Source organism: Tripterygium wilfordii, chromosome 23, assembly GCF_013401445.1.
Source record: "Tripterygium wilfordii isolate XIE 37 chromosome 23, ASM1340144v1, whole genome shotgun sequence".
Classification (NCBI taxonomy): Eukaryota; Viridiplantae; Streptophyta; class Magnoliopsida; order Celastrales; family Celastraceae; genus Tripterygium; species Tripterygium wilfordii.
In genome coordinates this window covers 2716984-2729512 of record NC_052254.1, presented here as the reverse complement: position 1 = coordinate 2729512, position 12529 = coordinate 2716984, and the positions used below count along the sequence as shown (strand labels likewise).

The window sequence follows — 12529 nt, the reverse complement described above, 5'->3', positions numbered from 1 at the left end:
TAGCCTTAATATGTACATTAACAATACTATTAGGAGCTACTTTTAGCTCTTGCTCAAAAAGGTTTTAAAGAGAAATTTAGCCTATTCTAAAATGGCTCAATTGGATATATCATGTTAGCTTTATGTATGCGCTTTATTCCATTTGAATTATATATTAGAGGGTTAGGAACGTTATGCCAACTAACGTTTGACTGGCGACCATTCATCAAGATAAAGTCAATAATACATAATTGACTCATAATTAATGTAATTAAAAGCCCACTTAAGAGATTAGAGAATAATATTTTTCAAGGTAATATTTGCCTAAAGTTTGTTTAATTATCCCATCTGTCTCTGTTTAAGCCAACTGTCTCTGCCTATCAAACACCACTAATTTTGATTCTTAATTAGTCTCTACATAATTAAATCAATTTATTAATTACAAAAAATATCATTTTAAACTTTTTTTGTAAAATTTTTGAAGTAATATGTGATTTTCTTGATTGGATTTTAAAAGAGCAAAATCAGATGACGTCATGGTCCATCTTTTTCTTATTATGATGAAGTTTTTTTTTTTTTTTTTAAAAAATAATTTCATGTGATGGGTTTTCCCCTTTTGCCTAACTTATTCTATTGTAAGGTGAAAATTTCTACAAACATTAATTTGATAGTCCGAGTTTAGATCCATATTGAATATTCAAATGTCAAATTTGTATGATGTCATTATCGATTAAAAAGATAAGTACATGGCCCCAAAATGTGACAAGTGAAAGCAATCCCTTGAAAGAAAAAAAAAACATTATTGGTTTTGCTATTCTGGACTAGCAAGGAACAGAAAAGGTCAAGTACATATATAAAGCAACCTAACTTAAGCAAGACTTGCAAAATTTTTTCCTAATCAACAATCACTTAAAAGAAACCTTTTTGAACACCAAATAATTCACACTTTTGACGAATCATCCTCATCCTTGTAGCTTTTGCTTGTCTTGTCTAAACAACATCAAGCATGACTCCTAAACATGTAGGAGTTCTTGTCAATACTACATTTGGGGCCGAAAATGGTAGACGGCCCAAGACTAGCTCAGACGGCCCATGGACTTAACTCTTAGGACTAACTTAGACGGCCCATGACCTAAGTTAGAGGCCTCATTGTTGTAAATTCTCAGCCCACTCATACCGGGCAATATGAATATGGTTTGCAATAGGTCAATTACACCATTGCAGCCCAAGGCCCATATTTTGCCTAAGTCGGACCATTGCCTATGCAAACTAATGAACTAATATAGGCCCACGACCTATAAACAGCCACATGACTCACAAGCCTCAGGCCCAAGGAGTCAAATCCATCACCAAGGCATCTCTGCCTAAATCCAGTCAACTTGTCAATTGACATAGTGCAATATGCAAGCCATGAGCACACCTCGAGCCGCTCGCCCCACATGTGTCTAACGGGATGGGAAGGGCTCCAATTCTTCTTCAAAACTATGTTAAATTAAAATATGTGATTAAGTATTTTGGTGTTCATATTGTTAGAATATAGTTGATTTTGGAAGAAAAAAAATTCTAAATACTAAATTCTAAGCCCTAAACCATAAATCCTAATCTCTAAACCCCAAATACTAAAAATTAAGTTCTAACCCCTATACCTTAAATTCTAAACCCTAAACACTAATTTCTAACCCCTAAACTCTAATATGTCATTTTCAAAAACAAAAATCATGATTTAACATGATTTTTGGGGGAGAATTGAAGTCGGAATTGGAACCCCTCCCATCCCGTCTCTTAACAAGGTTTATATTAACTGGCGGGCTTTTCAGTCACCAATAAATAGAGGGGACTCTCACTTTGAGGGGTAATTCACTTCATACATTCATTGTCCATACCCACTTATGTTATCCCTCATAAAATTGTTAATTTACAGCTTTGAGTAGAAAAGCTCCACATTTCTGCATATTTTGAATGTGAATGAAATATGACTTGCATGTGCATATATATATGTACACACAATCATCTACCAACCATTTGAACAAATTGGATTAAAAATATGATGGTTTAATTAACGTTAAACACAATTTTGTTTTGGTGGGTGCGTGTGTAAACGCAAATTAATTGTATCATAAATTTAATGCCAAGAGTTGAAATTTTCCACATGCAATACTAAAACTGGCATGTTCAGTGATGCCACGTTTTTCCAAGCAATGAAAAGGGTCATGGGTTGACTGAGTATAAATAAATGATCCGAGTGTTCTGGTTGGCACATAATGGACTGCCTTGAAATGGGTTATCTGTTGACTTCATAAATGAGTGAGTGTTGTTGCATTTATTAACAAGAAAATAATAATAATAAAATGCTAAGGATCACAATATTTTTTATTACAATTATCTCTCTCAAACGATGAGATTAATTCACATGATCCATTTGAAATCGTATGCATTCATTTCAACATTTAACATAGTTGAGACAAAAACACCGAGATCCATAAGACTGCTAATTTATTAAATTGTTGAGATTAAATACTAAACTCAAAATTCCAACAAACAATTTGTGACCGGCAAACCTAAAAACTAAAAACAAAATCCTAAAATTTAAACCTAAACTTAGTTAGATCTCCAGGGGCAATTTTTTTTAAAAAAATTGAATTTTAATCAACCCATCCAGTGACTGTCATATCAATTGAGAATAATGAATAATCACGTGTAATCTTATCTATAGTGTTGACCTTTTTAAATACAAGGGATAGGGAAGTTCGAATGAGTACTTGTATTAAGATATATAATAGTTCGTGATAGAAAGCTTGCAACTCTCGTTAAATTTATCATACACGGGCTACAACTTTATTTCCACCAAACCGGACGCGGCGTGAATGTTATGGACGTAAACAATATTGGTCGAATCACGTAAAATTATTTGTCTTTGGTGTGTGATTGATCTTTATTTCCGATTTCCTTATTTTACCCATAAGTTATTTGTTAATCATATTGTACATGCAATTTGTAATCGAAGTCATTGGCAAGTTGGCATGTTCATTGCCAAGTTGCATGTACAATTCAAATAAATCATTGTACGTATATGCAATTTGTAATCGAAGTCATTGCAATTCATACTAATATCCTTATGACCATGTGTTGGGTTTCGACTCAATTTACCCTATCGTCAAGTGAGAAATTTATGTACGTGTGGGTCTAATGGCCTGAGTTTAGGCACGTATCGATGTCTAAAGGATAAACTTGTATGACTTTTATGACGTCATTATCGGTTTTTTAAAAAAAAGTGGGCATGTTCAGTAATGGCCGGTTTGTCCAAGCAAAACAAGTCTGTCAACAAGATATCGTATTTTATACACCCAAATTATTCCCAAGTTAATTTATTTATTGACCCACCTAATAACATTTTGTATTAGTTATTGTACGACCATTGACATAATTGAAATTCACCGTTGATTTGAAACATGTGAGATCAAAAGCAGTGGATCCCATTAATCATTTTATTTATCCACACCTTTAAAAAGTTATCCGCGTTTTAAGTACTTACTTTTAGTCTTCATAGAAAAACCATATATATATATATATATCATGTACCAATTCATTTTTCATTCAAATTTTATCACATCAACTATAAAAGAAGAGTTCATTTTTCATAATTACAAATGTATATGAATTAAGATATATTCTAATTGTTATAAACTGATAATCTTTCTATCAAATGTCAAAAATCTTATTTACGGGTTGAAGTAATTGTCGAGAGTATGGTACAAGCAGTTTTGACACGTTCATGGGGGGCTAGGAATACATTAGAAGTGAGTAGGATAACTACGTTTATTTCAAAAAACTTGATGATGAAATTTTTATTTATCTTCTACTATATATATTGATGATACGCTCACAAAAATTATGGTGGAAATAATAAAATCTCAACTTAGTAAGGATTAGTAAGGAGTTTGAGATGACAAATCTAGGTGGGGTGAAAAAGATCATTGGCATGGAGATACAAATAGAAAGAGAAAATGATGAGGTGTGTTTATCATACAAGAGTTATCTTGAGAAGGGTTTTTTTTTGAGGTATGGGATGAAGAACTTCAAAGGTGGTGAGTACTCTATTGACAACACATTTTTCTCTTTCTACTAGTATGTTCCCAAAGACGGATGAAGAGCGTGAGTTCATGGCTCGAGTTCTATATGCAAATGCGGTTGATAGTTTTATGTATGCTATGGTCAAATCACATTTTTTTTCATATTGAATCGATATGAAATCCTAATTAATCACATGTGTATACAAATTAAAAATCAAAATTGTTGATGGTCAAATGTCTAGTGTAGTTTAGATATGCATGCCACATTGTACAAGCAATTTTTAATCCAAGTCATTAGCAACTTGGCTTGTTAAGTGATGGCTTGTTTGTCGAAGCAAAACAAGCCATATAATAGTTGTTTGATAAACACATTATGTCTTGGTGGGAGTGTAAACACAAGTTGTAGGTTGATATGAATAATTCTGTCCACAAAATACCGTACCCAAATTTTTCCGAATGAAGTTATTGACCCACCTAACAATAATTTGTATAATTAATTTATCATAAAACCATTGACATCATTGGATAACATTAATTGTTATACATTCATTTTAACAATTAATTCAATATTCTAATTTTATATTACAACCAGAAAAAAAGGATATAAATGGATAGGAACATACACTCACCAACATTAGACAGCCAAATATATATATATATATATATATATATATATGAGCAATTCTCCAATGAGGTCTTAAAGTGAGATCCTAATTTTTAGAATTCATTTTTAGGGTTCGAAATATTTTTTAAAATTTTGAAAAAAAAATATTTATATTTTGAACGGTCTTACGAACCCAACAAAATATTTTTTGTTTGAAACAAAAATCAAATGCAACCTAAAAAGTGTTTGAAATGTCTTTTGTTTTATATCAAACGATTTAGAATTATCATGCACTTTTCATGTAGAATTTGATTTTTGTTTCGAACAAAAAACATATTGTTGGGTTTGTAAGACCGATCAAAATACAAATATATTTTTTCTAAATTTTAACAAAAATATTTTTAACCCTAAACGTAAGGATCTCATTTTAGGAATTCACTTTAAGACCTCATAAGAGAATTCTTATATATATAACAAGTTCATTTTTCATATAATTACAAATGTAGATGAATTAAGATATATTCTAACTGTGATAATCTTTCTGTCATATGTAAAAAATCTTATTTGAAAGTTTCTTCATTTTTTTGTCTGAATAAAAAACAACTTGCATTTGTTTTCTTGTACACACCATCATCAACCAACCATTTGACCATACAAACAAATTGGATTAAAATATGACAATTAATTGGTCCGATCGATCGAGTGCTCTTACACAATGCATATATATATACCACTCATGCCTCCATAAATTTTCACATCTCTCTATACACTTTATATATCTCTTCTACTTATTAGTTCTGAAGCTATAATAATAACTCATGGCGACTACTGTTGTAAAGACTGGTAAGGGAATTCGTGTAACTGTTCAGGTGGATGTGTGTGGTGATCAACAGACTGATTCATTTAGGGTTTTTTGCATGACTAACCCTAATTACAGTCTAAGCATCAGAGATGGCAAGGTCCTTCTTGCCCCAGCTAATTCAAATGATCAGAATCAGGTTTGCAATACATGTTCCGTTCGTGCAGTTTATTTTTATAGAGCAGCTTTTATTATTAAGTTGTCTAAACCCTAAAATAAGCTTTTAGGTGTTTAGTAACTGTGAGCTCATGAAATTGTTGTTGTTACACTGGCAGCATTGGTACAGGAATGAGAAATACGGCGCAGGGGTGAAGGATGAAAAAGGCCGCACTGCTTTTGCTCTGGTTAATAAAGGTACTGGTCAGGCCATGAAACACGCTGCTGGAGACACTCAGCCGGTAAGAATTGTACACCAAGTTAGGATACTCTAGCCTCCAAACACTACAAACTTTATAAATTTCATTTGATAATTTGCAGGTGCAACTGATAACTTTCGATCCCAATGTTATTGATGAGTCGCTGTTGTGGACGAATGGCAATGAGTGGGGTGAAGATTGTTATAGTCCTATCTGGATGGCTAATAATTTTCAATTGAATTTGGATGCTGAAACTGGGATTGTCAAGGATGGTACTCCAGCTGTGATCTATCAGTGGAATGGTGGTGCACCTAACCAACTATGGAAAATTATCCCCCACTGCCACTGCTGTGAGTTTCAATTGTTGTTCTAATATATATATATATAGCTCATATATATTTTTATCTAATGTAACTCTCTCTATATATATTCATTATTTTTTCTCATTCTCCTCTCCCCAATGACAAAATGCAGGATGAAGAGGGCGATGGTACTGCGATTTCTTGGATCTGCATGCGTCGTGTCTGGAGGATCTGTGTCATTCTCTTTGTGTGTGGTTTCTGTTTCTGTTTGTTTTTAAGAATAAAACTATGTATGATGTAGTTGTTACTACATGCAGCTGGTGTCTGTGTTGCCTTGTTGTATTTGCAATTGAAATAAGAACTTGTGTTGCTTATATAAATCTGTTTCTATGATATGTATTGTTTATGTTCTCGTTTCCTTTATTTTCTACTACTACTACTACTGGCCCATAGATCACTTTGTAAATAGTGACAAAACCAAAAAATGTCATATTACGTATTAGAATATGGTATAGATGATGTGAAATGCGACAGCGCAACACATAAACTTATGGTGTTGAATAATAAAATAACAAATTATAGGATGATATCAAAGCATGAGGTCTTGGGTTCAAACACTTCCTTCTACAATTTATAAACTCTCATTTCTTAATTTTGATTTTTTCACATGTTGGGTGCTCAACGTCGAGCATTGTCAACATGTGAAAATTTCTACATATTAGGCCATCAGATCGTCCAAGAAATTTCTATGTATTTGACTGTCAGAGTATTTGACCGTCAGATTGTCCAGGAGAATGTTAGATTATGATATAAATAACAAGTTAAGAACACAAACCTATCAAGAAAAAAAAAAACCTAAAAAAAAAACCACTTTCAATGTAGCTTCAATGGTAAAAGTAGAGTTGTAGAAGAAATAGAAGAGTTGCATAGAGGAGAATACGGAGACTTTATCCTACGGAAAATGGGGGATTTGGTGTGGTCTTGAAGGCACCAAAAGCTATCCTCTTTCATGCATCTGAATCTGTGCACAACTTTTGGGCATTGTCAACACGTGAAAATTTCTACATATTAAGCTATCAGATCATCCAGAAAATTTCTACGTATTTGACCTTTAGATTGTCCAGGAGAATGTTAGAATATGATATAAATAACAAGTTAAGAACACAAACCTATCAAGAAAAAAAAAAAACCTAAAAAAAAATTCACTTTCAATGTAGCTTCAATGGTAAAAGTAGAGTCGTAGAAGAAATAGAAGAGTTGCATAGAGGAGAATATTGAGACTTTATCCTACGGAAAATGGGGGATTTGCTGTGGTCTTGAAGGTACCAAAAGCTATCCTCTTCCATGCATCTGAATTTGAGCACTACTTTCGTCGTCTCCTCCTCCAGGTCTGTAAATCTATGCAGCATGTGGGCAATCATAGCTATATGTTATCGAGGTTGTCCGCTTCCACCTCCAAAAGAATCTTCGCTGCAGCACAGCCAACCTTACCGAAGCTGGTCGGCTTTCGTTGACGAAAATGCGGGTGCATCTTCGCTGCCCAAAAAGGTTTAGGGTTCCTACAGTAAAAGTGACTATAATTTCTCTCTAGTATTAATCACAAACGTCCAACCTATTTATCAATGTGTGATCCACACAATTTTTTAAATTTTTTAAATTTGATAAATAGACTGGATATCTGTAATAACCGCTGTAGTGTAGTGACTTCTATTGCAGATGGCCCACGTCCACGGCACCAAAAGCCATCCTCTTCAAGCATAAGCACCAAAAGCCCTTACCAGAAGCTTACAAGGGTGTGCTGCAGCTATGTTTCTGTTTCTTCAGAATAGAACCTTGATATATATCTGGTATTTCTGTGACTTCTTGTTGGAATAATCACTTGTATGGCTTCTATGTTACGTATTTCTATGACTATGGTTTGTAATCTTACCAAAAAAAAGGGTTTAAAATACAATTGGAGGATGCAAATTCTAGGAATGCCATCGCATACCGTCACAGAAATAGATCATTCAGGCCAAATAATACCATTATGTTTATTATACCAAGTCATAAGGCAAAGAGAGTAGTAGCAGCTTTATTATAGTAACCATACAAACGTTTACTGATAAGGAACCGGAAATAATGCACACAAAGAGAATGACACAATCCTCTGAAAGTCATATAGCATATATATCCTCAAGCACAAGCACACGATACAGCTTCTCGAAACGGCAATGCCATCACAAGCTTATTATACATCGTCTCCTGCATTTGCCATTATGGGGAAAGACACAGATAAGCTTGTTGTGTGAGAAAAAATGAAGGAAAAAAATGGCATAAACAATTGTCGGTAAGAACTACCACAGGAGTTTCAATTCCTTCTATTTGGTTAGTTTGAGGAACTTACAATAGCGGGTGATTTTCCAGAGTTGGTTCTCTCCTTTTTTCCACTTCCAGAGCACAATAGTAGTGCCATTGTGGACGCCTCCGGAATATTTATCCCCATGAAAAGCATCCACATTCAGGTGCACATTATTGACCATCCTCACAGCTCTGTAACCTTCACCAAAGTCCTTGCTTTCTGTCCACAATATAGACTCATCCAAAACTTTTGGATTGTAAGGAATCAGCTGCACCTGCAGACAAATTTCAAAGGTATAATATTAACATTCCAAATATCTTGTATTTGTCATCCAGAAGCAATAGTAAGCCGGACAAATTCAACAGATGGGAGGAAAATAATTGAAGCTGATATTTCCTAGTAGTTGAAATGCAAGGAAAAAAGAACAATGGAAAAGTTTATTGTGGTGTATTTGTATTCAAACATGACAGTGCCTCAATGGCATCCTCCCCCCAAAAATCATTTGGGGAAGGTTTAGGGGTAAAAGTCATACGCATTAAGTCTTAAACTTTCTTCCATGTGCATTATAATTTTGTCCAAATTGCCATCTTAGCGAAGCAGGGGCAAAAACAGAGAAAAACTCGAAACTGCTTTGGCATGACAAGGCTTGTGGACCGTGAAAGGTTCCTTGGAGGAATTATGCAAAGGGACAAGTGGCATCCAAAATCTAAAAGAATAATAAATCGAGAAGGCCTGCAAGTGCATTCTTTACTGAATGCCTATTGAAAATTAAGATCAATAAGTGAAATGGTAACAAGAGTTTACAAATGAACTGGTATTAGACCAAAACTAAATCGTTTTAGGGTAGCAGAATTCCTGGGCCAACTATAAATCCTGCTTTACATACGAATATTTCGAAGTGTAGAATTTGTAATCAATGGCCGAATCTAAGTCCCATTAACATCCATGATCTGAATTGACAACTGCTTCCATAGAGTTTAGTAGTTGACAAACTATAGAAAGAGGAACGAGGAATCGAGGATGAAAGTGTTATTTTCAATTTAGAACTTCATTTGAAATAAAACATGGAGGATGAAACCATGGCTCTTTTCAACATGCTAAGGTATATATGGAAATGGAAGACAAAACAAAACAAAAAGAAGAAAGGAAGAGATCATTGACAGACAACAGAAAAATATGTTTAAATTCTTGTTCAACATTAAAAACAGAAAATGAAAAAGAAAAAGAAAATAACTGGACAGATCAGATGCATAACCAAGCGCCCTCTCCAAGAGGTAGGCCAACCATAAAGTTCAATAGAATTTGTTTAGCATTAGACTTGAGAACACAACAAAGAAAAGTTAATTGCATTTTTCTTTTTTCAGTTTATAACACATATTGTGGATGCAACATCAAACCTCTTTGCCATAATTTTTCTTTAGTTAAGTAGCCTAGATTTGCAGGAATGAAACCTAGAGGTCAAAGATTCAATTCTTGAAAACAGTCTCTCTTCATATTATGTAAGAGTAAAATTTACGTACATCATGTATGTCCCCAACCCCGCCCACTGTGGGATCTTTGTGCACGTGCTGTTTACCTTTTAGTTAAGTGGGAATAGGGGAAGGGGAAACACATATGCACATGAGATGCACAACGTTTCAAAGTGTACAAGAGAGTAGGTGACATGACCCGCCACACACCCAAAACCATTTTCATTTTGGGAGGCATGCAAGCCCACATCGCTCCGTGAAAATTGTGGTTTATATGGGGCTTAACTAAAGGGAAAAAAAAAATCCCTTTCACCATAATAATATAAATTCCAAGGCAGGTACCTCTATTGACAGGTCTGATAATTAGCATGGGATTGAGTAATAAAGGAAGAAACCAATATGCTAATGTATTTCTCTAATCAATGGAAAAAACTGATGCATCAAAATTCTAAGTTCAAGTTACTAAAATAGAGAATATGAAATGGACTTTATCATAACAGAGAAATATTATTTGAAAGCTTTAAAGCATCTTACAGGATGAGATTCCCCAATTGAGTGTTTCACGGCCTGACCAGTGGCTTTATTAACCAGAGCAAAGGCAGGGGAGCCTTCTTCATCCTTCACCCTTGTGCTGTACTTCTCATCTTTGTACCAATGCTACAACAACAATTACATCACACCAAAAGAGACCAAGAAAAGAGATTATTCCAAAACATAAGACTGCAAATAATTAATTACTGCAACAACTGATATTCACATGATAATAAGGAACCCAGATGGAAAGAAACAACAAAAACAGTTCTCTAAATAGAAAATCTAAGTTAGAAAATCAAATTACAATATATCACATAACAAAGAAATGGGAAGAAATGAAAAATCCAAAAGAAGTTGTTTCCTTTATGAAGATTGAAACACAGGTAAGGTAAGAGATACAAACCCAGAAGAATTAAAAAGGCAAACAACACCCCCAATTAATTTTTCTGAACAAATCCAACAAAAATAATCAAATCATGGTAAATTACAAGCAGGCATTAACCTATTATACAAATTAAACAAATCGGGATCACGAAGAAATTGAACACCAAACAAAGAACATGCTTATCCAAACCTGGTATTCATCGGATGGATCAGAGAGGGCAAGAATGACCTTTCCGTCCCTGATGGTGAGAAAGTAATTGGGGTCAGACTTGCAATACACCTTAAAAGTAGGTTTCCCAGACAGCTCGGCGAGAGGGCCATCAGAGTGATGGGCTTCAGTTCGCGGCGGCACGCGTCCAAAATCAGGAGAAGCATTATAGAAAGGATCGGAGGGTGCGCCACCATAAACGGCCGTTGGGGGTGGTGGTGCTTCGTAACCATATGAATCGTGGTTCACATGTGCCACGTGTCTGGGTGGTGGTGGCGCTTCGTAACCATATGACTCGTGGCTCACATGCGCCACGTGTGTGGTTGGTGGTGGCGGTGGTCCACCGTAACCGAATGAATCGTGGTGGACATGACCCACATGTCTCGGCGGTTCAAAATCAGGGCTTTGTTGATATGGTGCTGGTGGTGGAGGGTAGTAGTTTCTGGGTTCATTCTCATCATCATCATTTCTCCGGTGGTGGTGGTGGGTGTGACTGTGGTGGCCAAAAGGTTCCATAGTCGATCGGATCCCAAATTGATCTCTCTATCAGTCTCACTCACTGATCACTGAGGATATATTGGAGACTCACAGAGGTAGGTGATTAGCTGGTGAGGTTCTAAGCAGGCGCGTCTATTGCTGATTGACACCTCACCTATGTCAATAATTACTATTTAATAATTACTACTTAAAATAATGATTACCCCTAACAGAGCATTTGGTTGTTAATGAATGAGTGTGAGGGTGAGTGTGAGACGAGCTTGAGGCAAGTTTGAGATTAATATTACTATGTTTGATATGAAATGAAGAGTGACCATGAGTGTTAGAATTTTAATTATTCATAGTACCCAATTTTTTATACATAAAAAAAAATAGATTAATTCATAATAAAGGGTATAATAGTCTTTTGAGTATCAAACTCATTCTTCCTTATGGATATTAGCCAATCTCACAATTTTAGTGAGCTTCACTAATCTCCGTAAGGAGGGAATGAGGGTGAGATGAGTTTGAGATTCCATGAATAATGCTTGAGACCCCTAAAAAATGATTCCCAAAAGACCCCCATTTGATGTGGAGTGTTGGATGTGAAGTGGGCACTATATGTGTGTTTTTAATAAATGGTTATTTTAATGCCACATAGATTTGGGGAACTTTTGGGGGTCTCTAGCATTGTCCGGATTCACATCCAACACTCCACATCAAATGGGGGTCTTTTGGGGATCATTTTTTGGGGGGTCTCAAGTATTATCCTGTCCGGATTCTACCCTCTTAAACTTAACAAAACGAGAGAATGAGTGATTCTCACATTCGGCTAGCCTCATTCCCTCCTCAAAATGTCAACCAAATCCCTTGTAAGAATATTTGACTTATGTCCAAAATCCAATAGGGGTAATGCAACTTTTTCACACTCAAAAGATTAGATAAG

General features: G+C 35.1%; 2 protein-coding genes across 2 annotated transcripts; one reads left to right on the top strand and one right to left on the bottom strand.

Moving 5' to 3' along the window:
* The first annotated feature begins 5413 nt into the window (after nt 1-5413).
* On the top strand, nt 5414-6575 carry LOC119993735 (ricin B-like lectin EULS3). Its single transcript, XM_038840956.1, has 4 exons — nt 5414-5651; nt 5788-5910; nt 5990-6218; nt 6343-6575. Coding segments are annotated over exons 1-4 (534 nt in total). The 5' UTR covers nt 5414-5471; the 3' UTR covers nt 6345-6575.
* A 1557-nt stretch (nt 6576-8132) lies between these two features.
* LOC119993679 (ricin B-like lectin R40G3) lies at nt 8133-11734 on the bottom strand. The gene is made up of 4 exons (XM_038840886.1): nt 11089-11734; nt 10515-10637; nt 8557-8785; nt 8133-8414 (listed from the first exon to the last, which is right to left on the bottom strand). Coding segments are annotated over exons 1-4 (888 nt in total). The 5' UTR covers nt 11623-11734; the 3' UTR covers nt 8133-8412.
* Between the last annotated feature and the right edge of the window lie 795 nt (nt 11735-12529).

Excerpts from the sequence above, each read along its gene's own strand:
- LOC119993735 (XM_038840956.1), top strand. The coding sequence starts at position 5,472 with ATGGCGACTACTGTTGTAAAGACTGGTAAGGGAATTCGTGTAACTGTT. Across the intron at positions 5,652-5,787 it reads ATTCAAATGATCAGAATCAG|CATTGGTACAGGAATGAGAA; the intron begins GTTTGCAATACA and ends TTACACTGGCAG. Across the intron at positions 5,911-5,989 it reads CTGCTGGAGACACTCAGCCG|GTGCAACTGATAACTTTCGA; the intron begins GTAAGAATTGTA and ends GATAATTTGCAG.
- LOC119993679 (XM_038840886.1), bottom strand. The coding sequence starts at position 11,622 with ATGGAACCTTTTGGCCACCACAGTCACACCCACCACCACCACCGGAGA. Across the intron at positions 10,638-11,088 it reads ATCCATCCGATGAATACCAG|CATTGGTACAAAGATGAGAA; the intron begins GTTTGGATAAGC and ends TTGTTGTTGTAG. Across the intron at positions 8,786-10,514 it reads CAATTGGGGAATCTCATCCT|GTGCAGCTGATTCCTTACAA; the intron begins GTAAGATGCTTT and ends ATTTGTCTGCAG.